The following is a 26,632-nucleotide window of genomic DNA, read 5'->3' on the forward strand; positions in this document are numbered from 1 at the left end:
AAACATTCATTTACGAAGTGGAGAGAGAACAAGGTTAGTTGAGGTTGGCTCTCCACAGGATGGCTCTACAGTGAAAAAATGCAACGTAAATAAACTAGATACCTGTACACAGTTCCCTTCATTCAGCACAAGTATCTTCGCACCAGTGAAACACTGAATCACACTTATCAGCGACAGCGGGGGGGGGGGGGTGATGTGTGGAGGTACTGACTGGCGATTGAAAGCAGCTTACGCCTTGTATGGAGAAGCCGGTCGACTTCATGAAATCCCATCGCCGCCTCGCCCACTATAACCCTCCCTGAGTGACTGTTGAACCAACGAGGCGTACGATGAGAAAGCGAGAGGCCTCAGAGGGAGAAAGCATGGCTGCAGGAAGCAGCATGTCCTTTCTAATTACCAGGCCTGCATGAAACAGGGCTTCAGTCGTTAATTCAAAAGAGTGGTTTCATTCATCGGGCAGGGGAGAGAGGGAGGGGATGGGCAGATACCTACGGTTCCTCTAACTCGGTGAGTCATGCTTCAGGGAAGCTCTCAGAATGCTGTATGATAGGGATGATTAATCGAAAGAAAAGGATCAGATGGATGGTTATTGTGCCGCCTAACACATTAGGTCCATTTTCAGTGGTAATTAACACAATGTTAACTAGAAAGGGTGCTCAGAGACCACAGGCCTATGCGCATTTAGGCATTTTGTTGGTGTAACTCAGTTGATATGGTTAAAGTCACACCTCGGTTTATATGAAATAGCTTACCACAGGTTATAGGCTAAGTATTTTTTTCCTAATAGTGAATGAGAATCTGATATTATTTTGTTTTACATGCATACTGTAGAAAGATAAGATAGTAATGCTTGCTTAAACAACACATGGATAAAGTTGATATCTATCAATCTAAGGCTTAACATCATTGTAACGAAGAGCCAATGTTCTTTCAAAAAAAATAAAGAAATCTCAGTCAGGATTCAAATCTCTGTCTACAGAATATAACTGCAACGCCTTCACCACTCGGCCACCAGGCAGTACAGTAAACCTGGCAGAAGACGTAAAGATGAAGTGAAGAGAGATGGTCCAAGAAATGGCCACGTTTTGTTTTATTGTAATACCACAGGATCCAGGCTAAAGAAATGTAACTTTTCCTAATATAGTGTTTATCTGATTTGTTTCTCATGAATCAGATGTTTTGCTTTACATGCATAGAAACATAAGATAATATTGTTTGCTTAAACAGCAAACAAATAAAGTTGATATCTTGATATCCCAGCCTATCTACATCTAAAGTTAATTTGACTCCTCATTGTAACGAAGAGCCTAACCCTAACCCCAACATTCTTTAACAAAAAAACAACAAAAATTACACTACTGCAAAGCCTTAACCCTCGGCCACCGGGCAGTACGGTAAACCTGGCAGAAGACGTAAAGATGATGTGCATGCCAGTCCATTTACCATCTACCAAGACATTCGTCCAGATTTCATTGCTAAAAGTTGGTGGAAACAATTTGAGAGATTGAAAAAAAAACTGCATTGCAGAACCAATCCAATATCTTTGGGGCGGTCATTCCTAATCCTGTGCACTCCCGTTTAAGTTTGCATCAATGTATTATCATCAGAACAAACCTGCAAACGACTGCTAAATGTTTACACTTGCTTCCACTGCTTCACTGACACAAATGGGTGATACATGATTGGTGCGGCCTTAGTATTGTATGCTGGTGGGCAGCGTGGGCTTATGTCTTTCCTTTTTCTATAATTGATTATGTGAATTTGTCTCCCCTAATCTTTATTCTTTCCCACGATCCTTCTCTCTCAGCTGTATTGATGCATCATGCAAGCAGCAACATAATAACCCATGTTCTTTTCTCACTGACAGATTCTTTCTCTTTTCTTTGCAGTGAACTTTGACCACTTTCAGATCCTAAGGGCCATTGGGAAGGGGAGTTTTGGAAAGGTAATATACAGTAGCCGATACACTGGCTTTATCTTTTCTGTATGAGCTCCCAGGGCTATACCTTCATATCACACAAGTGTGTGTGTGTGTGTGTGTGTGTGTGTGTGTGTGTGTGTGTGTGTGTGTGTGTGTGAGCAAAGCAGTCTACAGTCACTGCTCGGGACCCTGGGTAATTCCGTGGCACTAATTAGCCCGCACACTTATTATCTCCAACAAGGAAGCGGAGACAGTCTGGTGAAGTGGGCCTAAAGTAATTACATTTTAATTCCTATTAATCTTAACCGTTAATTAATTTAACTGTGGCTCCATTTTGTTTTGTTTTTTTCTCTTAACTTTTCATTTGATGGCACCCCATCACAGTGGATTTGACCAATATCTTACATCCAATTACAGAGAAGCATAATAGCTCAGTTTGCCTTTTTGTTCTTATCTCTGTTTTAGCCAGTAGACAAACTCAGTCTGTGTGTGTGTGTGTGTGTCTGTGTGTGTGTGTGTGTGTGTGTGTGTGTGTGTGTGTGTGTGTGTGCGTGTGTGCGCGTGTGCATCTGTGCGTGTGTGAGTGTGTGTGGAGGGTGAAATGTGAGGAAAATATCTTTTATCTTTTCAATCTTGTCAATAGTGACAATAGATTGATTGGATTGTGTTTGTATGATGACAAAAGTTTGAGATTGATAATTGCTTTTGAGGAATTCACAGTCAGAACTTTGCATATCACAGGAATGTAGAAAGGACGACTGCGATTGTGTTGCCGAGATTGGAAAAAGCTTATCTGCAGTTTGACTCGGCAAGATCATGACTAATATTTATTTGTTCATTATACTTCTGTTTACGCGAGCCTTTGGAATTTCTTTCCGCTTTGCTCTTTCCAAAATCTTTTGGAAAGTACAGTAAGTGTCTCTTTTGAAAGGCAAGTCGGCTCTGGCTGCAGAATACATTACCATCTGAATGTATGTTAATTTTACTTACTGCTTCGGTCCCTCAAGCCGCTGTCACTTCTCTTATGATGTTGGAGAGATGCAGCAGTAAGCCATGAAATCCATAGCAACCAGCCCAGCCTTCAGACATTACACCTTGCTGACCACAGGGTTTATGAGACTATTACAGCTAGACACGGATGAGGACTGGATATGAAAACCTCATTGGAAAAGTAGCCTTAATAGTCGTGTGTCTTACTCACACACACACACACACACGAACACACACACACACACAATGCTGCCAAGTCTTGTGAAACTCTCCCGTAGGTGGTAAAAAAAAAAAAAAATGCCTAGCCTTTATGTGAATGGTTGTAGTCTTTCAACGCCAGTGGCCGTCATGAGATACAGTAGCAAGCTGAGAGAGGAGTCGCTGGAAAGTGCCACCCCTGCCTTTGTTCTTATGACCTGATGAAGATGTATTAACATCAAAACATCATTCTGCACCTCCAATAAATGGCGCGGCGAGATCCTTTTATTCTGGCCTTCATGAGATATGTTTTAGTAGTAGTAAACTTTTCTACAGTATGTAGCTCCATCTGTAGAAATACATTGTTCTTGTGTATGTTGTCTATTGTTGAGTGTGTGTGTGTGTGTGTGTGTGTGTATGTGTGTGTGTGTGTGTGCGTGTGTTTGTGTGTGTGTGTGTGTCTCTCCGAGTATGTGTGTGACCCTGAGCGTACTCTCTATCCTTGCTGGCAGGGATAACAGATAGCACATCCCTGTGTCCCAGGTCTGGACTGTAGGCTAGATTCTGATGATGTTTTTGCACCACAAGGACAGAGTGGGCTCTGACTGTGACAGACGAACAGATAAAATTCCCTCTGCTTGGAGGTCATCTTGTCTGTGTCATTAGCCTCTCAGCCCCTGTGCTTCCCCGGTATCCATGCTGCTGTTGGAAAAGCTCGATTCCGACTGCCAAGCAGATTGCTCCGGGACGCTCGAGTTGTTTGTGATTTTTTTAGTGTTGAGTTGCTCCCTGGTTTTTAGTGCTGCAAAGCACATACGGGTCAAACATTGTTTTGTGCTCTGTTAAAATAGCCTCTCTAGGGTGTTTGTTGATCCGTGTGTGTGTGTGTTTGATGGAGGTGGTGATTGCAGAGTGGGGTCTTTTTTACCCGTGGCGGGGAAGTGTGGAGCCAGGCGAGGCTGCAAGCAGGGAAGCCACCAGAGGGGATTGAAAGAACCGGCTCAGTGGGGTGGGGGGCTATTTGAAGCTGTGGACCCCCGTGGAGACACCCCCTTTATGCAGTGCAGAACTGACACTGGCCCTTGTGGCAGTCCTTGGCTCTGTGTGCGTGCATGTCTTTCTTGATCTATTTCTCTATTAATATTTTCTCTTTGTCTCTTTGATCTCTCCTCTCTCTCTCCTCCACTTGGTGTCTGGGGGTAAGTGTCATGGAATTTTTAGAGACAACTGGCCTCGGCTTTTCAGATTTCAGCCTTTGTTCCTACACCTATTGTTGTAGCATCCTGCTCACCTTCCCATACCTTTTGCTATTCTAAACACCCCTGTCCTCTACCCTTTGCATACCTGAAACCTATTCAAGATGTACCGCCCTTTCTAATATCACGTGTCTAAACTCCTGACCACTGTTGATGATGTCCGCCATTTATTATGACGTGTACAGATGGGTTAGCCAATCAAATCTCTAGAAGCGTCATATCCGTGTATTGCTTGAATATAAGACCACGCAACACCAAACTGTTTCACTTCTGTCAGATGAACCACTCATGTGCGTTATCCTGAAGTCCTTGCGCTCGTATGTTTTCATAATAAATCAGACTTAACCATTTTGAGCGAACCTTGGCAGATCCTTTTTACTTTCGATCAGATTTATTTCCACTACATAAGCATCCATTTTAGTCCGTTGGATGAGAGGGGTGTGGTCAGATCATTTCACCCAGGAATGGGAGATGCCTGCGCCTCGTTTGAGGCCTAGCAGCCTGCTGTGTCTGAGTTAGCAGGGGAAATGTCCCACCTACGGAGTAAGGTATAATAATCGCCCATCTCCTGTTGCTTTCTCTCTCTCTGTCTCTCTCTCTCTCTCTCTCTCTCTCTCTCTCATCCAACAAAGCGCCTGCCAGCACACCACGGGACTCATTAAGGTCCAGTGCTGGGCTCGGCTGGAGTGGGGAGGGCACACGCTCGTGACCCAGCGTGAAGACTGCCACCTGAGACAGCGCTGACATTGAAGGCACTGACGGCGCCGTAATGACAGCGGGGGTGTGGGGTCGGGGGAGGGGGGTTGATGCAGGGAGGTGCTCAGAGAAGGGGAAATGTGACAGCGGAACTCAGCTGGCGGGTTTATGGCGGAAAGGTCCTTGCAGTGCCTCAGCCGAACCCTCATTGTGACACCGGCCTCGGCGTCACGGTAACCAGGCCGGTGAGAATAAGGATGAGGGACAAAAGGACAGGAGCTGGAAATAGCAGGGAGGAGAGAGAGAGAGAGAGAGAGAGAGATAAGGAGACAGGCTGCGTTTTGTGCCAGTGATGCACTTGTCATACGGCGGAGGAGTCCACGTCCGGGAGAAAAAGGTCAAAGTCATGACAAGTCGTCTCCGTGAGCCGTTCTATATCAGGCACCACACTGCGGGGTTGGCGGCACGTAGAGAGCTGGATAATGATCAAGTCCATGCTTTGTTACCACGATGGAAGGCTTTCCTCCCCACACTGCAGTTGTGCAGGACTGCAGACGCACCCTGTCGGGACTGCGGAGGGGGAGGGAAGGGCATTCAGCCGCAGTAAGGCCTTGGGCACCCTGTTGGCCCAGAAAATACAGCTACCGAGCTGCAGAGCCTCACGGTTTATTCCACAATGCAAAATTGCATTACCGGATAAGCAGTCCAAGACTGGGTGCGTTTTACAACTGTGCAGATTGGTATCCAACCTTTTGAGATACGACCTTTAACTATACTGTTTTTATAGTTTTAGACTTTAGACTTATTATAGACTTCTTTCGTAGCCATCATTTTGTGATATGAGTCAGGGAATATTGAACAGAACAAACTTAAAGTAGGTTTCCTCCATCATCTTAGATGTCCCTGTTAAACCATGGAGATATTGCTGAGACTAGGCTCACTCAGCCTAATTCCTTGCAGTCCCTCATAGAGACATTTGGAGGAGGGGTGCTGAAGAAATAGCCTGAAAAAGCCTGTTCATCCCTGTTTCAATACTAATAGGAAGTAGAGCATTGGAAAGTAAGACTTCCTGTCAAGTCTTCACCATCACTGAGCTGTGACTCAAATACAGTCTCGTCTCTGAATTTGGTTTGTAATGACCAATGCTGCTGTAATAGTGTGTCATGTAGCTCTGCAAATGGCTGCCCAAGCTCAGTGAACTGTTTAATGTTCCTGCTGTCTGTCAGTGGCGATGGAAGGGAGAATGGTCCGGGGGAATGAATTGAAGAAGAAGGGGAATTATTTCTTCTTTCTGTGGATGACAAGTTCATCAGAGCCTAAAAGCGGATCTACTCGCCTCCGCGTCTCGCTCCCTGACAGCAAAAGCCTATGTTCAAGGCTTTCTGAGATGGGCGTGTACAATGTGTTTGTGTGTTTGTGTCTGCTCGTGTGGGAATGTTATTCTATGCTTGTCTCTGTTTCAATCACTGTTTGTGTACGACACACCTTCCTCAGTCTGACAAACAAAACCTCGCTCCTACACACAAAACCGAAACTCTGACAATGATGAATGTCAGCACTTGTATTTTCCAAGAAACCTGAACACACTGTGAACAGGTGGAGGCAGGATAGTCACTCACTGCTCTCTCTTTCCCACCCCCCTTTCTCTCTCTTGTTCTATCTCTCCTCTCTCTCTCCTTCTTTCCATTTCCCCTCATGTCCTCAATCAGTGGTCTGCTGCTGCTTCCCCACCTGTCCCCCATCTCTCCCCCACCTCTCCCCCACCTCTCCCCCACCTGTCCCCCACCTCTCCCCCACCTATCCCCCATCTCTCCCCCACCTCTCCCCCACCTCTCCCCCACCTCTCTCCCACCTATCCACCATCTTTCCCCCATCTTTCCCCCACCTCTCCCCCATCTCTCCCCCACCTCTCCCCCTTCTCTCCCCCACCTCTCCCCCATCTTTCCCCCACCTGCCCCCACCTCTCCCCCATCTTTCCACCACCTGCCCCCCACCTCTCCCCCACCTCTCCACCTCCTCTCCCCCATCTCTCCCCCATCTCTCCCCCGTCTCTCCCCCATCTCTCCCCCTCCTCTCCCCATCTCTCCCCCACCTCTCCCCCATCTCTCCCCCTCCTCTCCCCCACCTCTCCCCCACCTCTCCCCCATCTCTCCCCCTCCTCTCCCCCACCTCTCCCCACCTCTCCCCCATCTCTCCCCCTCCTCTCCCCCACCTCTCCCCACCTCTCCCCCACCTGCCCCCACCTCTCCCCCATCTTCCCCCACCTGCCCCCACCTATCCCCCATCTTTCCCCCACCTGCCCCCACCTCTCCCCCACCTCTCCCCCATCTCTCCCCCACCTCTCCCCACCTCTCCCCCATCTCTCCCCCTCCTCTCCCCCTCCTCTCCCCCACCTCTCCCCCTCCTCTCCTCCTCCTCTCCCCCACCTCTCCCCCTCCTCTCCCCCTCCTCTCCCCCTCCTCTCCCCCACCTCTCCCCCATCTCTCCCCCTTCTCTCCCCCATCTCTCCCCCACCTGTCCCCCATCTCTCTCCCACCTCTCCCCCTTCTCTCCCCCACCTCTCCCCCATCTCTCCCCCACCTCTCCCCAATCTCTCCCCCTCCTCTCCCTCATCTCTCCCCCACCTCTCCCCCACCTCTCCCCCTCCTCTCCCCCTCCTCTCCCCCACCTCTCCCCCTCCTCTCCCCCACCTCTCCCCCTCCTCTCCCCCACCTGTCCCCCTTCTCTCCCCCTCCTCTCCCCCACCTCTCCCCCTCCTCTCCCCCACCTCTCCCCCTCCTCTCCCCCACCTGTCCCCCATCTCTCCCCCATCTCTCCCCCTCCTCTCCCCCATCTCTCCCCCTCCTCTCCCCCATCTCTCCCCCATCTCTCCCCCATCTCTCCCCCTCCTCTCCCCCATCTCTCCCTGAGGCCTGTGGTCCACTTGGCACTTGCCTGACCTAGAAAAATAAATCTTATGCCTCCTGAGTCCACTGAATTTAATACCCCCAAATCTTTTTTCCCCCCTCAACAATTGATGGGGCTGCTAACTATAGCGGAACCAAGGGGATAGCAGGAGAACGAGGAGGGAGGGAGGGAAAGGTAAACACCCTTGGCCAACGCTGCATGGAGATCAACCGTTCATTATGATGGCAGACCCCACTTTGAAGTGCCACATGAAAGGGTGTTTTTGAAAACGTAATACTTTCAGCTAATAAGCATTTAATAAGAGCATGTGTTAGCAGTAAGTGTTGACACAGAGATTAACTGGAGGGGGGTTCTCGGATGGCGGGGGCTAGGAGGCTGAGAAATAGGACCAGAACATGCTCATAAGTCATCATCACTCGTTATCAGTATAGCACTGGCCTTGGGCTGAACTTACAATGGCAGAAAGGCCTACAGTTAGCACATTCTTTTTTTAAGATATTTCCAAGGTCTTCTGCTCTGACCTCCATGTAATCTAACGGGAGTGAGTGGTTGTAGAATAATTATCATTCCATTCTGGAGTCTGTGTGACAGTAACATGCTCTAGAAGGAAGGTGATAGTTTATGCTTGGTACTGTATCCCATAGCATAAACTGTGGCTTCTCTATTTGAAGCTGTTTTTCTCACTCCTCCTTTCCTTTGAGTCGGAAATGTGGCGGCACAAAGCTCTATTGTAGGGTATGAAATATTTATTGGTCCATAAAACTGGTCTTTGAAGAGCTGACCAGCTTTAAATTGTTTTGACTGTAAGAGCATTCGGCCCAACAACACATCCCTGACAGACTGAAATTCTTTCTATTTTGTTCTGCATCCCAGTATTCTGGGGCGGCTATGGCTCAGTGGTAGAGCGGGTCGTCCAATGATCATAGGGACGGCGGTTTGAATCCCGGTTGCTCCTCTCCACATGTCGAAGTGTCCTTGGGCAAGACACTGAATCCCAAAGTGCTCCCAATGAGCAGGCTAGCACCTTTCATGGCAGCTGCCACCATTGGTGTGTGAATGTACGTGTATACGTGATTGGGTGAATGAGAGGCCATTGTAAAGGATTTGCCATTTGGATAAAAGCGCTATATAAGTGCAGTCCATTTACCATATTCTATTTTGGAACTGACGGCTCATACAGTTTGGTTGAAATCCAAGGAAAAATCCCCTTGAGATCAATTAGATTAGACTTGCACCTTTGACTTGAGGCAGATATTTGGTGTTTTGAAATCCCAGTATTTATTATACTTTTAGAAGTACCTCTGAACTTTTATTTTTCTGATGTAGAATTATGTCATCGTATCTGTAATCTTTAGAGCACCTCAGGGAGCTGGCAGCACATTTCACTGTATATTGTACACTGCACTTTTACATCAAATTAACCTCAATCTGAATCTGCTGTTTTCCTCCTAATTCTGGACATCTTTAGGTTGTTTTGTGCACCCATTCATGTCAATAAGACAATCTTTCCCAGCACTGTTGAGTGACAGACTCCATTACTTTGTCAAGTCTCTATGTCACAGCAGAGCAGTGGCTCTCGTTTTTCTGCTTGCACACTCTTTACACATACACTCCTTTTGAACTGTCAGTCATCTTGCCGTGTCTGTCAAATTCTATGGTCCAATTACAAATGTATATTCCATTAACGCAGGAGAGATCCAGCTCTCTCCAGATGTCCAATCATCTGACAGCGAGAGAGACAGGAAGAGGAAGAGGGATTAGGCTAGATAATGAGCGATTATCGATAGGTCGATTGCTGTTGCCTACTGAATGCTTTGAGTTTACATTTAAAGGGATGATCATCAACGCTTATGACAAGACCTTCCGTCGATATTTTTTCATTTGCCGCAAGAATCTCTTCATTCTCAAGAGTTCTAAAACGTATAGATGAATAGTTTGCAGTTTGCAAGAGGTGTGTTTGTCTTGATTTAGAATATCAGTTGTTTCATGCGGGTTCAATCACAGGAATGTATTTCTGCCAAGCTGACATAGTGAACTTTCAGAACATCTACACTTGAGCGCCCACCAAACTATTCATTTGCTCATTATTAGCAGTTTTCTTCATGCACATTCTTATTCATGAAAATGTTTTATACTTAAATGCTCAAGACAAAGTTGGCTCGGGAGCTAATCCTGTTTTTCTTTCATTGTGATTATTCTTTTAAGCTGTACAATATATCTGACAGACAGGCGTTTTTCATCTGCAGCTTCTCATCCTGATTGAATCTATCCACATCAAACACCTTCCTCCCTCCCTCCCTCCCTCCCTCCCAAGACCGTCCAGAGAGAGAATCAATAGATCCAGCCTGGCCCGGGTGTGTGGGTGTGTGTCCGTGTGTGTCTACCCACCTCTAAAGCAGACACCTCTTTAGGAGGAGATAAGCAGGCATCTCTTTAGGAGGAGATAAGCCGGTGTGTGGTGCAGCTGGTGGTCAACGATTGCGGCCAACGTTGTCACAACATCAGGCACCTCACCCCATCTCTGCCACCGCCACAGAAACAGTGGAATCTGGAGGCGGCACAGTCTGTCGCGGTGATGGTGCCAGTTCATTCAGCCAGCCCCTCACCAAACCACACCGCAGACAGACGGCCTGCAGAGTGAGTTGGCACCAACCGAGGCATGCCCTTGCCCAAAGTAAATACCCCCCAATTCAGAAAGATTGGCCTTTTGCTGGCCCACATTTGAAAACATCAGAAGTGAGGCTCAATAACAGGTGTTCATAATGAATATTTAACAATGAGCGCCAGCTAGCGGGATGTCAATGCTTTGGACTGCGCCGACCATTAGCATTTTAGAGATAACGCCTCTGAATTAATTACGCTCACTGGGGTGTCTACTACTCAGGAAGGCTCGCGCCCGAGGGCCATCTCTCCGACTGTCAGGGATTCAGCCCAGAGCCAGGAGTCCAGCAGTGATTAGCCCTCTCCCAATTCTTCAGTCGTCGAATCTCAGAAGATTTCATATTCATATGCTAATGTGACGGGGGGTGGAGGGGGATCAGGTTCAGACCTGCAGCCCAAAGTTGGTCTCTGATTCTCGGCACCTTTTCAGAATTGAGATGCTAATGTGCTCTGTGAAATATAAATAAAACTCTGGGACTGCTCATGAGGTCCCGAAATGAGGCGGCATAGCTGAATGTTCTGACAGGTCCGACGGGGTTTTTTAGCTTCGTGCTTTAGACAGTTTAGTTCCGACTGCCCTCAGAGTGTGAAAGACTGCAGCGGACTGTCATCATGGGCAGTGGCCGACGCCTGTCCCTTGTTTAACAGCGGATAGAGGAGTCGTAAGAGAAACGAACAGCCTGACAAGTGGTAAAGATAAAAGCCACAGCCACTCCGGCAGTGTTTCGTGCTGTTTTTACCCCCACCACCACCGCCATCTTCAATAGCATTGCAGCAGAGTAGCTGCCCTCTGAGAGTGAGAGAGAGAGACAGAGAGAGAGACAGAGAGAGAGAGAGACGGCCAGGATGGAGAGAGTGGGTCTTTGTGTAGGCCATCGTGACTGGGGAGCCAGGGAGGGCCAAGAGCCGCAGTGTCAGCATGGGGAGGATGTGTGTGTGTGTGTGTGTGTGTGTGTGTGTGTGTGTGTGTGTGTGTGTGTGTGTGTGTATGTGTATGTGTGTGTGTGTGTGTCAGTGAGAGGGATAAAATAGAGAACCTTGAAATAGACCTGAATTTAAAGACAACATAAAAAAGCAAAAGAGAAGCATGACCTTCTCAGGTGTAACATTGCAAGCTTCCTCCAAACACAGCATTCTTGACCTTTAGTCTCTCATGTCTCTCTTCTCTTAATCCTTCCTTCCTTCAATTAAACAACATCTAGTAGAGGAAGTAATGGGTTATACCATAATGAACCGGATGTGTCAAAGACAGAGAGAGAGTGAGAGAGAGAAAGAGAGAGAGAAGGAGCAGGATAGAGAGGTAGAAGAAGGATAGGATGGAGGGATGCACTCATTGAGCTCCTGCTGGAGGGGCAGGGAGGAGGACAATCAGATTGGGTTTGGGCGGGTAATAGATTTCCTCCTGTCATTGTTGTTCTAACGCAGTAAAGCAGCCATCTGCCCGCCTGTAATAAGCAGTCCTGAGCCATTGTGGACAATTCAATTCAGTTAGACCCTTCTGCCATTACTGTACATGGTGAGCTCTGGAACAGCCCAGGGTCGTTACCTTTTACTGCTCTGCGCGTGTGTGTGTGTGTGTGTGTGTGTGTGTGTGTGTGTGTGTGTGTGTGTGTGTTTGTGTGTGTGTGTGTGTGTGTGTGTTTGTGTGTGTGTGTGTGTGTTTGTGTGTGTGTGTGTGTAAATGGGCAAACAAACTCTGCCTTTGGCCCCTTAGTACATCAATAGCTTAAACAGATGGGGTTCTCAAATAACAAAGGCGTTTTGCCAGCAATATAAGCTTAAATGCATAAAATGATTTTCATCCTGTTGTACCAAGAATGTTTACCAAGACTCTTTCCCAAACTTGCAGTACTCTTTTTACCACTTAACTTTGATGGATTGTGCTAAAAGTTATTGAATGGAATTGAATCAGTGTCAACGCTGTTTTACTAAATTTGTATGTTTGAAATGACTATCAGAATGAATTCTGTTAGTAACCGTAACTTATAGCAATCCTACATTATAGAAACGTATAACATTGATCTACTACATTGATCTTCTATTGAACCATTGTTTATCTGGATGGAGCAGCTGATCTATGTTACACTGAAGCAATAACTCATGAGAGGGTGTGGTGTATGGCCTATATACCACAACCCTCGAGTGAGTTATTGCTTTTATACAATGGTTACATTATCGGGAAACATTGATAGGATAAATACTTACTCTTTCAGTGCCTTAATATCGATTTTAGTGAACTCTGCCAAGAAAGGTAGTTCATAAAACTATCACGTTGTCTTTCAAAGCGACGAACAATGAGCCCTAGCAACCAAACTAATGCTCCTGACCAACCTAGCTAGCCATGAATGAAGTGTAGCCTACCTTTGCTGTGCAACTGCGAGTTTCAAATGTGGTAATGATAAACCAGACTGGTAGGCTACAGGACGGATAAAACAACTCAAAATTGACAGTGAATGAAACCATAATGTAACCAACAGACCATAACGCAATGGAACTAACATTTTTACAGGCAGTAATAATTAGCGCAGTAATATTTTGCATAGAACGATAAAGAGGCTTTGCCCGTGGTATATATCGTGGCATATACAACGGCTCTTAACCAATCAGATTGCGAGGTCGGAACTACCCGTTATATAATGGCAGATTCACTGTCAGTCTAATCCGGACTGTGTCTGGATGTTAATGTTGATATAGTGAGTCCAACCTCATGACCTGACACTGACCTTTCAACACTCTGTTCCGCACGCTGCAACTTTTAATGAATATATAATGAGCCTTGTGGATGTTTGTTTTTAGAAAGTATTTTCCATCAACCTCAGTGCCTCATTGTTGTCTTTTGAAGCCACAGACGTCTTTCAGAACGGAGCGAAGTGTCAATTGCCTATAACCGAGGCAGATTACTGTGCAAATCCAACACACATCTGAAAATGCTGTGCAGAAAATTGTACCATCCACAATGATGGTATAATAATGGCAACCTAATGTTGTTTTTCCCTGCCTTGTCCCAGATTAAATCCAGTGCTAACTGCTAATCTCTCGCCTTGCTCTGTCTCCTCTCCAGGTGTGCATTGTACAGAAGAGGGACACAGAGAAGATGTACGCCATGAAGTACATGAACAAGCAGCAGTGCGTCGAGAGAGATGAGGTCCGAAACGTCTTTAGAGAGCTCGAGATCCTACAGGAGATCGAACACGTTTTCTTAGTGAACCTCTGGTGACTATCTCATGTTTTTTCCACTTTCTCTACTTGTATGACATGCATGCGTTATTGGTCTTTTCAGTGTATGCATTGTTTGCATTTGTCCATAGAGTAGATATAGAATGCAATTTTACTCATATTACTTACAGGGATGTCTCAGGCAAGTGTTCCCATGGGGGAAATGTGTATCCTCAATATGATCAATGATACATTGAATAATTGTAGAAACAGTGTGTTCAGAATGTGTTTTTTTCCAGAAGTGTAGTCAGTGATATGTTTCCTGTCTTGATGAAACCTTGTAATATACCATCTGCTGTGTTCATCTAGCTGTTTGGCTCAACTCTAGATGAATGACAAACATCGGCATCATCTCAAACGATGATAGAAAATGCACATGTAGCCATTTCTCCTCCTCATTTTGGATTGAGGCAGAATGCTGAATGTACTGTTCATCAAGACTTCAATCACGTCGACATTCTCCCCAGTAATGTATCTGAATGCGGCACATATTTGATAATTACCGTAGTGTGAGATTGAGATAGACTTCCCAAGAGTCTGATACTGTATGTGGGTGAAGGAAACCAGCATTCATTATTCAACATTCCCCACAGTGTTCTGAAAAAAAGCACTTCTTAAATGTAATTGGGATGTTCACGGCATATTACACCAAAGCACTTCACGGTGTGTAATTGCTAGACGGATATATTCTGTGAGTTAATTGCCATGGTGAGCATCCATCACTTTGCATAGGCTACACCTCATTCGATTGATCATCTGTATACTGTGTGAGTAGACACTCCAAGACCAGATACGTGGCAGCTTATTACTCTGTTATATATTTCAAAGGTTTTTGATTATAATTTTTATAATTTATAATTGTTTTATCTCTTGGAGAAGCTCCCATACTGGAATAAACTGAGGCTGTTAATGAGCTGTACTAGTAGGGCTGTGTATTTTTCATAATCGAACTCCCTGAAGTACAGTACGGCTGCCAGATTCGGCTACGCTGTCGTTGTTTATGCGCTCCTAGCTGTTCTGTATCCTCTCATCCACATTACATCAAAGGGCCATTATTCAATTCAACTCAATAACATTTATTTTAACTTGAAGGACACTGCAGTTGCCCTCATTTACAGTGACAATGACAAAGTCAGCAGACAGCAGCATTATGGCAAGGTGGGAATTATAGCGCTTGCATCACACCTCTTTTTTTATTCTTCATCACAACGTCAAAGGAGAAAGTGGGAAGCCTTAAAATTACTGAGGAACAAATCAAGAACAATGACCTACAGTGTTCCGCATACTGTAACTTTTAATTAATATATGATGAGCCTTAATTGTAGATGTTTGTTTTCAGAATGTGTTTGTTTTCAGAATGTATTTCCCTTCAACTTCAGCTCCGGTTGTTGTCAAATCCAACACATATCTGAAAATGCTCCACAATGATTGTATACGAGCCTGATGTTGGCTGAAAAATGCTTTTCACAAGACCCAAGACTATCACTTTTCAATAGAACATCCTTCAATAGAACTTCACCTTCTTCTATGATTCTCAGGAAGTTGGTTTTTCCAAACCCTGTCCCTTGGGATATCTTTCTCAGATGCTACCTGTATTTTGATTTTCCTTTCACAAAAGCATATGCAAGCTGTTAAATGTGTCTGACAAAGAACATCAAAGCGTGGGGGGAGAAGTGGAGAAGCAAGTCTTCCCCAACAGGCTGTTCGCCTTCCCCATAAAACTGACCAGATTGGGCGACAAAAGCGAGAGATGGCCTGTCAAGGCACAGCTGTTGCTCTCTGTCGACTCCATGGAACACGGCAGATAGTAGCTTTGTCGAAAAAGATCCAGTATGTTTGTAAGAAAGTGACAGTCCTGGAAACCCACGGACCTCAAAACCTAAGCAGCTGTCACACTGTTTTGTACTGTAATACTGCCAGCTTGATCCCCTGCCAAGCCATGAGAGAACAGAAAAAAGTTTGTGAAGTAACTCTCTGCAGCATATGAATCACGGTAGCCTCATTGTGTAGGCCTACTGTGGTGTAGTCCGCCTTCTGCAGCTCTCACTGTCCAAAATAACCTTTTTTTGCGCTCTTAGCGTCCCATGGTAGACTAATGCAGGGTTCTTACTAGTGCAGTCTGAAGATTATGTCTGGTGTCCTGCTGTGTCTATCATGCTAACTCAGTGGGAAGAAAAAAAATTGTCAGAGGGAAACGTTTTCCGCTTTTCTTCCTTCGAAGGCAGGGAAAGAGAAATGGGCCCGGAGACATACTGGAAAATAAATGGTCGCCTTGTGTGGAGAACAGTAGATTTGTTAATATCTTGCCCCCCATTTCACACTGATTGAGTTTTACTAGACACACATATACAGGGCTTGAAGTTCTCTGGCACGGTGCCGGAATTCCGGCGCGGGAATATTCTGGTGCAATGAATATTTTATCATATTTCCCGAGCAACATTTAACCAGTCGTTTTAAAGCAAAGCGAATGGATAGTTCCAACTACCAATAGTATAATCACATTACTCAAGGTAACCAAGGAGTTCTAGCCAATCAGAGGCAGAGTAGGGTGGGCCTTAAACATGTTTTCATCTCTCATTCAGTCAGGTTAAGCTGAGGATACAAGATATTATGCCCGATTTTATACACGATTCACAATCCTGCCGAGTCGGAGTGACAATTTAGCACAGAAATCTGTAAAGCCGCATGTACACTGTGCGATAAAACCCACGATTCTGAGGTCGTAAGGTGGTCGTGGGTTGTCGCAAACAATCGTAGCTCATCGTATGCAAAATCGGGACTCGCAAGTCACACAGTGTGAGAAGGTGTACTATCTGTGATTCATTGCTACGACGTTCTACGACGAGGCTACGACCTCCCGACAAAATATCTGTCACAGATATTTTCATCGTAGATCGCAGATAACATAGAAGTTTAGCCAAGATGAATCATGGGCATAACCGTGGCTGACAGAAATCGTATAGTGTGAATACAAATCGCATAGTGTGAATACACACGTCGTATGGTCGTATGGTCTTGAGTCCCGGTCGTACAGTGGGAAGGGATCCCCGATCTAAGATTTTTTTTTTCTTACATAGAGCATAGACCTGTGGTGGTTTTCACATGCCATGATCTTTAGAAACGTCTTTCGAAACGAAATAGCTTCCTCAATTGCTCCAGCACGCTGTGCGCATGCGTGCTGGAGCAAGTGAGGAAGCTATTTCGTGTCTAAAGACGTTTCGAAAGATCATATTACAGAGGCATGTGAAAAACAACACAACAGGCCTATGCTCTATGTAAGCACAACTAGCGATTCATCAAGACAGATTGATGAAAACAACCGTTTCGCGGCAGAAAATAGATTTTTAGAAACTGCATTCTAAGTGCCCCGACCACCGCCATTACATGGATATACTGGCTCGCGCTGGATTTTAAATTTCTTCTACATGCCTCCGAACTACACCAAAGTGATCTCGGTGAGTCAAACGTCTTATAATATGTCGTAAATAAGGTCCAGGTTGTCAAAAACGAGCATTGTCCTTTAAGCTCATTCCTCCATCACCACCTAAAGCTGTGCCAGTCAACAGTCAGTCTAATCACCGAAAATAAACCACATGCGACTGGTGCATCACATCCCATACAAAAATGAATTACTATAGGATTTGAAGTGTCCTACTCCTATTGTAATGAGGACTGTCTGTCTATAATGCAATAGCGTACCGTGGGGTCTTGAACAGGGTCTTCTCTGACATTGTTATTACTCCCCCCCCCCCCCGTACACACACACGCAGATAGGGAGAGAAACTACGCACGTAGGGGTCAGTGGCGTCTGGTGGGTCCTAGAACCTGGTAAGCCACAATTTTTTGTGTTAACGCGTAAAAATAATTGATTATGTTTGTAAATTATGTCAAAATTACATTTGTACGTCTATGTCTTCCGATTTAGAGTCCATGAAAGTGTCGACTCAATGTAATGAACACCTCGATGCAATACAAACTCGCTTCACTGTCTCATCGTAGCCGTTTCGCATCGCACTCAATGCGCATCGAAGTGGTGGGGGTATGGAGTTTGGACATACTTTCTCATTTTTTACTTATGAAACAAAGACTTTTCTAACTTTCCAGGTGTGCGTTGGAGAATGTGTGTCCAAACTGACTGGTTACTATATATATCCTATCCATATATCAGTTTGGCAATGCAGATTGATACTGAGTGTTCACATGATGGTCCATACTGTCTAATTGGTGTTCTGTATACTGTACAGCATTCCCCACTGACATCGCGGAACATTGGCAGTATCCACAGGCGTGTCAAGTGGAGTGTTCTGTCCTCTGGCTCTATGGATTTGGACAATGTGATCCATTATTGATGGATGTGAGATGGCCCAGCTGGGGATTCTGGGTAAAGCCTCCACTCCCTCATGTGAAGATCAGAGGATGCAGCTCATGAGAACATACACTCTGATTGAGCTTTGTTTTATTGATACAGTGCCAGAGCAGACATAGGGAGAGAGAGAGAGAGAGAGAGAGAGAGAGAGAGAGAGAGAGAGGGTTGGACCGAAGAACTGAAATTGAGAATTGGAGGGCAGGGGGAGTAGAAGATTATGTTAAAAAAAACTGATTTGGGGGTTAGTTTGTCAAAACACATTTGCGCAGTCTAAGGGCCTTTGTGACTTCTCTCTCTGTATTTCTCTCTCACTCTTGCTCTCTCTCCATCTCTGTTTTTGAAACCCAGGCTTCATACTTTCATTTAGACATCCTGGATTCCATGGCTTTCTTTGAAGTGACTCCATCCATTTTATCAGGAAATTCATTAAAGGGAACCTGGAAAGGCAGCTCTCAATGCCATCACCCAGGAGGAGGCTGCTGTAAGCCCACGGGATGTGAAGTTTGCAGCCAACAGTAATTGCCGTGACCATTCACTTGCTGGAGATGATGGTGGATAGAGATTGGATACAGTGAAATGGATTACTTTGGACGGAAAAAAAATATTTATCAACTGCGGCAATCTCAAATCCTCCCTTAAGCCATTACATAAGAAAACTCCTTCCTAAATCGGAGGGCTCACGTTACTGCACCTAGACATACAGAATTACATGCAGTCTCAAGTGTGGTTGGAAGTCATTGCTACTACCAGCTGTGAAAATTGATCCCCCGCGCTGAACTGTGTAGATCATTATCGGAGCACGGTTCCGCCGAAAGCGTAACATCACAACAGATCACTCTCACACAGCGTCACCCGTACGCCCCCGGGACCGCTCGGGAGGTGTTGAAACACAACCAAAAACCCATGCCCAGCGGTGAGAGGAGTCAACGTGTGTTAGTGTCGCGATGCTTACTGTCAGCGAGTGACAGATTTAGAGAAGGAATGTGGGACTAGAGAACAGAATTTGAAGGCCTGGCGAGTCATCATTTAAGGCTGCCAAGTGTACTCTTTCTCTGTTGTCCAGAGATAGAGGGAGGATTGATAGGTGTCCTCCTCAGCCAGGAATATTGATTTCTGGGTCTCTGTATGGGACAAAGCTGTGGGAGACAGAGGGACAAATTACTGTATACTTTGACCCCTCAACACAGCAACAAGCCATGTGTGCGAGTTGAGCGTTTGCTGACAAACATAACAGATGGAATGAGACCTCATTCACCCCATTTTGTTTGATGCTATTAGGGCTATGCTCCGGCCGTGAAAACAGGGCAACTGAGGACTGGATCTTTCCACAAGCACCTGATCATTTAAGTGTACAACTTTGTAGAGGACGTCTCTATGTGTCCCTTAGTGCATTAAGTCCCCTAAGTGAAAGACCAGACCATTGCAGGTGTGTGTATGTGTGTGTGTGTGCGTGCTTGTGTGTGTGTGCGTGTGTGTGTGTGTGCGTGTGATTGTGTGTGTGTGTGTGTGCTGAGCCAACTGTGTGACTGCAGGGCTAGAGGTGCTGTCAGAGGAACCCTCAGAGGAACGTGTCCGGGGCGGGTGGGTCTTATGACAGTCACTCTGCCAGACACATCCAAGTTGTCTCCATTAGTCTATCTAGGCCACTTTAAGGTTACAGACAAAAATGCAGCCAGGAGACTCTATACCTCTCTCTTTCTCTCTCTCTCTCTCTCTCTCTCTCTCTCTCTCTCTCTCTCTCCATCTCAATCTCTCTCTTCCCCCTCTCCCTCTTCTCATTCTCTTGTTTCTTTCCCCTTTTTTTCTCATCTTACTCTTCTGTCTTCTCTCCTTTGTCTCTATGCCATTTTCTCTCTCTCCCTCTGTCTGCTTCCCTTAGCTCATTTGTCATCATGGCCTGATTATTTCAGCCTGCTCCTTAGACTCTCTCCAGCCTGGTAACCTTCCTCTGCACCCCAGGCCAGACTAGACCAGCCTAGCCTAGCCCCCGACGAGCCCAGCCTAGCCCCCAACCAGACCAACCCCCAATCAGACCAGACCAGTCTAGCCCCAGACCAGCCTAGTCCCCAACCAGCCTAATCCCAGACCAGACTAGCCCCAGACCAGACTAGCCTAGTCCCTGACCAGATCAGACCAGCCCCTGACTAGACCAGCCTAGCCCCCAACCAGACCAGATCAGCCTAGCCCCAGGCCAGACCAGCCTAGCCGCAGACCTGACTAGGCTAGACCAGACCTGTGAATTCCGCATGACCTGTCTAGCTCAGCTAGATTAGGGATGAGACGGTATACCGTAAAACCGTGAACCGCGGTATAAAATGTCCACTGTATTAGAGCTGTGACATTCCCTGTGTTTACGGTATTACGTTTACGGTATTACACAATAATGCACTGCTGAAACTTCATATTTCAAGTTGCTTTTGTAATTTAATATAAGCTTGCTATTAATAAACTGAGCTTAATTACAATAGTGTGTATTTTCCATCATGTGTTGCACTGTAGTGCCTTCAAAGTAAAATACTTGTTTTTGTATGTGTGTTGTGGAGGTGAAATGCCGTATACCGTGAAATACCGTAAACCGTACCATGTAACTAGATACCGTACCGTAATGCAAAAATCCATACCGTCTCATGCCTAGTCATGATACTCCTAACAGGCCTTAGCCAGGTCGCTGCACTGGGACGTCTGTTCATTCATACTGTAGCTTGTCCCTCTATCCCATTTTCACCCAATTTGGTGACCTAGTGTCCAATTACCCCCGACTAACTGTTGAGAATTGGTCACACAGGCAGTCGGTAATACGAAGGGTTGAGACCACTCCTTGACTATCTCAGCTCATAAACCGTAATTCCGACACCAGACAGGGTTGCTGTTGCATGACCAACCCTCAAGCCGAGATTAAACAATAGGCCGCTCCCCCTGGGATCCGGCCATACTTGGATCTGGCGAGACCACCAGTTCCCGGTGGGCAGCTGCGCCGGAACACAAGGCATTAGACCGCTACACCATTGCGGACCCCTATAACAGGGAACTTAAACGTAGCCTAGTTGGGGGGAAAAAAAAACATAAAATGCAATTCTAGATGTTGCAGCATGATCTTGGTTAAAACAACCTGATTTAATGCAAATTCAGTTGAATTTCAACTCTGCACTGTGCATTGCTCCATCACATGTGCAGTGCGTTCTTCCATCACATGCACAGCTAATTCCTAGCATCCTGCACACTAAGAAGGCTGTAGAATCCATTAAAGTTCTACTCATCAAAAATGTCATTTGAAAAATGTGTATTAGAAATGTTTGCCTGCATGTCTGCTATGACAAAACAGAATGTTTATATTTATGTCTGTATATGACAAGGTAAATACAGTTGGTACTGTATAGATAACCGCAAAATTCAAAATTAATTCCCATAAATTCCTGTTAATTCCCATGGAAAGTTTCCAACTTTGAGTATTCCCGGAATTTTGCAACCCTACTTCTGGACCTCCTCCAAACTCAAGCTCATGAAAATTGTACTTAATGAGGTGTTGAAACTCAATAGACATCTCAAAATTCAAGAGGGCAATTTATGCCGTAGGGGACAATGTATGGTGTAATAAGCTACGTCTTTATAATGAGAACTATTGGCTTCACTCTGGAAGACAATAGGAAGATAATAGTTATCTAATATTAACAAATCATGCGCTGAGACAGGGTTATTTACGTCGCAAACCACCTGAACATTTTATATTAAAAATTAGAGCCCTAATTACTGCTATGTTTTGTATGTGTCTATCAAAGTACAGCTAGAAGGAAGCTGCAGAAGAGCATGCGGTATTTGCATGGATTCCACATTAGAATTCTCCTTTCACCAAGACTTGGACTTATCCATTTGTCTTCCCATCATTCTTGACCCGTACTTGACTGGAAACACATCTTTGCTTTCTCTCTAAGATGTCAGTACAAAATACAAGAGTGCTCTGAAATTCCCCCAACATCTCTCTTTGTAGTCACTGTTTGGAGAAAGTGCTTTCAAAAGTGCCTTCTCTCTCATCTGGCTGCTCTGGAAGGTGATAAGGCTGTCAGTCTCCAAGCTTTCATACACCACGCTTGTCCACCCACGCGAGCCATGCCTGACATTAACTGCCAAGCAGCGAGACGGTGGTGGAAAGTAACAGGGAGAACTGCGGTGATCTCACTTACGGCCCTGGGAACGCTCCAGAACACAGAGATCACACCAGCGGGTGGGTCGCTGGCTCCGAGGACACTGACTCTCCATCAGCTGGGTAGCAGGGATCAGATGGTGACAAGTAGGTGATAAGAAGGTGACAATAAGGGACCTGCAGACAGCAAACAACAATCTGAGCTCCGGCCATCTGTCCGTCCTCGGCGTTTGGAGCGCTGCCCAATGCTGTGGCCAGGTTCAGGCTCGTTAGCTTGGTCTGATGGAGGTTTGGATTTCAGTCATATAATTTTTGACGGGACGCCACCAGACTGTCCGCCTGCATTAGCCCATATGGGCTCATGATCAGAGGAAACGGAGGGTTCATGATGTTAAGCCCGAAGTGGCTGAACGTTACACGGTGAAGTGCTTCACTCTTCACTCATCTCTGTAGATGTTTGTGCAACGTTACGCAACGTTATAGTGTGATCAAATCAAATATGGCTGTTTATCATGGAGACCTGGCAGTTATTGGTCAGAATTTCTCACAAACCAGAACATGAATACGGCACCTTACGCCTTCAGACTGAAATATCTTACCTCTATCAATTCTCTCTTCTTTGAAGAGTTATGAGGTTCAGTGTTCATATAGCCAGTAATCTTTTCTTAACAGTCAGACCATTTCATCAATCGGCATGAGATCAGATAGCACTGTAAATTGTGTTCAGCTCAGCACAAAAATACTCAAAACCAGTTCTAGCATGCAAGAACGATTTTCGCAAAAACCTTATTTTTCTCACTTAAAGAGAGCAGGGAATTAAACCTGGACTGAGTCAATCAGAATAGCCCTCTGAATGCAGTGAGGGCTACAGGAAGCTCAGATGTGTGCTGATGAAAGAGAAATAATAATGCCACAATCCAAGGCTTTTAATGAGAAAATAAAAGTCATCAGAGTAACTGGGATATTAACCTGAGTTTGATAGAAGAATCCACAAGTGGGTCAGCTAGTTAGCTTTCTGTATTGAGAGCCGAGCTGTGTGGGAGTAAAGCTGTGAAAAAAACTGGGTTTGTTGGGTGTCACGTTAGATGTGTGGGAGATTGCTATTGAACAAGGATTATCCTATGTTCTTCATGTTGGCTTCACTATCTGTGGAGAGATTGCATAGTGGAGGCTAGGTCTTTAACTGGTCTGGTTTTAATTTGATGTGCATGATTAGTACATGTAAGTCTGATTGACAAGGATCTCCAGCTATCCACCAGCCATCTCCAATTAAGACGCATCAATCAATAGCAGACTCTACTGTCATTTTGATTTGGCAATCACTCTCCATGTTCACTCGAACACATTGCAGCTCATTACGATAATGATCAGTGTGTAAGCTCCCACTGTGCTAAATTTGAGTTTACAAGCCTGCCAGCGAGTAAACCCACCCACATGTATTTACACACTTGTGCACATACAGTACAAAGCACTGCCTGCTTTGAGATATTAGTGTGTATGTTGGATACAGGGTTTAGCAAGTAAGTAAGTAAGCTTTTTGAGAACCAATGTTTCTCGGGCCTAGTGGCCCATAGGGCAGGAGCCTATCTCCTGTTTCTGTAGCATGAGGCAGCTTTGATGTACACGTACACCCCCTAGACATGATGCTAGTATGTCGCAGGGATTTACCCCCAATCTAACTCTTGTGCCAAGCCGGGAAGGCATTGGGTACCATTTTCATAGTCTTTGGTATGACTTGGCCGGGGATTGAACTCACGACCTCCCAGTCTCAAGGACACTCTAACCGCAAGGCCACTGAGCTGGTCATGGTTCAGCAAGGTGCATGTTTATTGTTGCAGGGGCGACTGTGGCTCAGGAGGTAGAGTGGGTCCCCGGCATCTCCTGTCTGCATGTCGAAGTGTCCTTGGGCAAGACACTGAACCCCAAATTTCTCCCAATGAGCAGGCGAGCGCCTTGCATGACAGCTGGCTGCCATTGGTGTTTGAATGTGTGTTTGTCCAGTAAGGTCAAAAGGCGCTATGTAAGTGCAGTCCATTTACCGGTCTGTATGTGCATACTATAGGTGTTTACTCTGTTTTTATACCTGCGTGTGTGTGTGTGTGTGTGTGTGTGTGAGAGAGAGAGAGAGAGAGAGAGAGCATGTGTGTGCCCAATTCAGTTCTTCTCTCACCTGGCCCAATAGCTCATTGACTAAGACCCTCCCCTCTGGCCCCTCCCCTCTGACCTCTGCCTCCTCCCCTCTGACCATGACCCCCTCCCCTCTGACCCCTGCCCTCCGCCCTCTGCCACAGGTACTCTTTCCAGGACGAGGAGGACATGTTCATGGTGGTGGACCTGCTGCTGGGAGGAGACCTGCGCTACCACCTGCAGCAGAGCGTCCAGTTCAGCGAGGACGCCGTCAAACTCTACCTGTGTGAGATGACCCTGGCGCTGGACTACCTGCAGAGCCAGCACATCATTCACAGGTAGTACACACTGTCAGCCACACGTACAGCGTACAGCACAAGAGCTGTGGCTTGGTGCCGACTCACTCTGTCTTCAGTTCAAAATGCTAACAGTTTTTGGATTTCAAACAATCCTAGCCTCGTGATACCATCCTGATCTCACATGGTCACTTTCAGTTTGCCTCCGTGGATCAGTCTGGACTTCCCCTTATCTCGAACAATTGTTCTCTCTCCGATTACATTTTGACCAGGCCAATCAGGAACTGTGTTTTGACTTTTGTTATGCCTCCCAGTAGAACGTAGCCCCTGAGTGGTCCTGAGTGTCTGTACCTGCTCTTGCTTCATCTCTCTGTCTCTACCTATTGTGAAACCCCGGGAGGGGAAGCTGAGGTGGAGCACAGTAATTCAGGTCAAGACCTGGGAGCCCATCCGTGCCACAGCGCATTTATTTCAATGCAAACAAAAAAAACTCAAAACCTGTCAAAATAACGATCTCCCGTGGAGACAACCGGAATCCGAGGTTTCGGTAGGCGACTGCTCCGGGCCAGGGTAGGGTTACGGCATCGGCTCCTGAAAGCAAAAAAAAACAGGGTTCGCAATTTTCTTTTAAACTGCATGGGACAAGCACCGGCACAATACTCACTGAGTGAAATGACTGAGGTCTGGCCTTTTTCAGGTTGTGGGGCTCGTTAGCCGATTGCCTTCAACCGGGGCTTTCACCCGCAGCAGCTGATGAGGTGATTGCAGCCAGATGGGTTTCAGTGTCGCCTTGGCAACCACAAAAGGCCTGTACACCCCCCCCAATCACCTGGCTGCGCTGTCCATGGTGCTGACTGGGCAGGGTGGGCTTCTCTGCTCAGCTGGGGTTCCTCGACCGGCTCTACCTGGCTGGCGCTGTCCGTGGGGCTGAAAAGACGTTGTACGCCTGGGGCTGTCCATTTTGGGTACACTCACAGCCGCCGAACGCGTAACTGTGGTGAACCAGCTTCACTCCGGGCCAGGACAGGGAGGACGCCACACTATTCAGCCGTCTTTTTATTGATCTAACTCATCTATGGTCTACTTATCTGGCATCAATCAAATATATACTCTAGTAAGAACACCAGTGGCAATTCATTTTGGAGTGGTATGAATGCTTCTTTAATATTTTATGAAATGTAAGCCTATTTCGAGGCATGTATAGCATTTACACCCTAAAATGCATTCTCAATTATGTTACCAATTTAAAAGGAAGGGGGGGGGGCGACCTAACCCCCCACAACCACCGAGATTCTTGACCTGGGTATTTTTTAGGTCCTGGTTATGGCCCTGCAATATTGCAGAAATAGACTCCACAACTAAACAATAAGAGTATGCACAGAGCTTCTCGGAGGAAAAGACGTTTTCCTCCGACTGGATTTGGCAAAAGTTTTGTTATGCTGGTGGGCTGATGGAGTTAGTCTGTTAAGGTAAGGACTCCTGCCCACTGGAATCGTTTGAGATGGGAGGAATGCCAGACTGATCTGCAGAGATAAGTTATACAATCCGGCTTCAAGCCCAAAACCAAATCCCTGAGTAGACTGTCGACAGCACATCAACCGCCAGTATGAGATACAGGCAGACTCAAATCAGCCATATCATACAATCATCATTCATGAGGGTACACGAGTCAGTGCATCATCCTTCAAGTTCATTGCGACATCTTCTAAATGTGTTCTTCATTCTTCACAAGGTCGTATTCACTGTGCAGGCAGCATATTAATAATAGAGAAACTTCTCCAGTTGGCACTAATGTTGTTTGGGTAAAGTTTTTTTGTGCATGGCTGTAAGCCAGCGCACCTAGTATAGCGTTTGTCCGGT

General features: G+C 46.0%; 1 protein-coding gene across 2 annotated transcripts in view; it reads left to right on the forward strand.

The window, feature by feature from the left end:
• stk32c (serine/threonine kinase 32C) overlaps positions 1 to 26,632 on the forward strand; it is a gene marked incomplete at both ends in the record, with an annotated part of 59,770 nt that overhangs the window by 21,329 nt on the left and 11,809 nt on the right. For both annotated transcript variants that reach the window (XM_084458557.1, XM_084458556.1), the window contains 3 exons: positions 1,890 to 1,945; positions 13,691 to 13,842; positions 24,641 to 24,814. In XM_084458557.1, the coding sequence (XP_084314683.1) occupies positions 1,890 to 1,945; positions 13,691 to 13,842; positions 24,641 to 24,814 (382 nt within the window). The remainder of the gene's footprint in view (positions 1 to 1,889; positions 1,946 to 13,690; positions 13,843 to 24,640; positions 24,815 to 26,632) is intronic.

This window comes from Borostomias antarcticus (genome assembly GCF_949987555.1).
Source record: "Borostomias antarcticus genome assembly, chromosome: 25".
In the NCBI taxonomy this organism is placed as follows: domain Eukaryota; kingdom Metazoa; phylum Chordata; class Actinopteri; order Stomiiformes; family Stomiidae; genus Borostomias; species Borostomias antarcticus.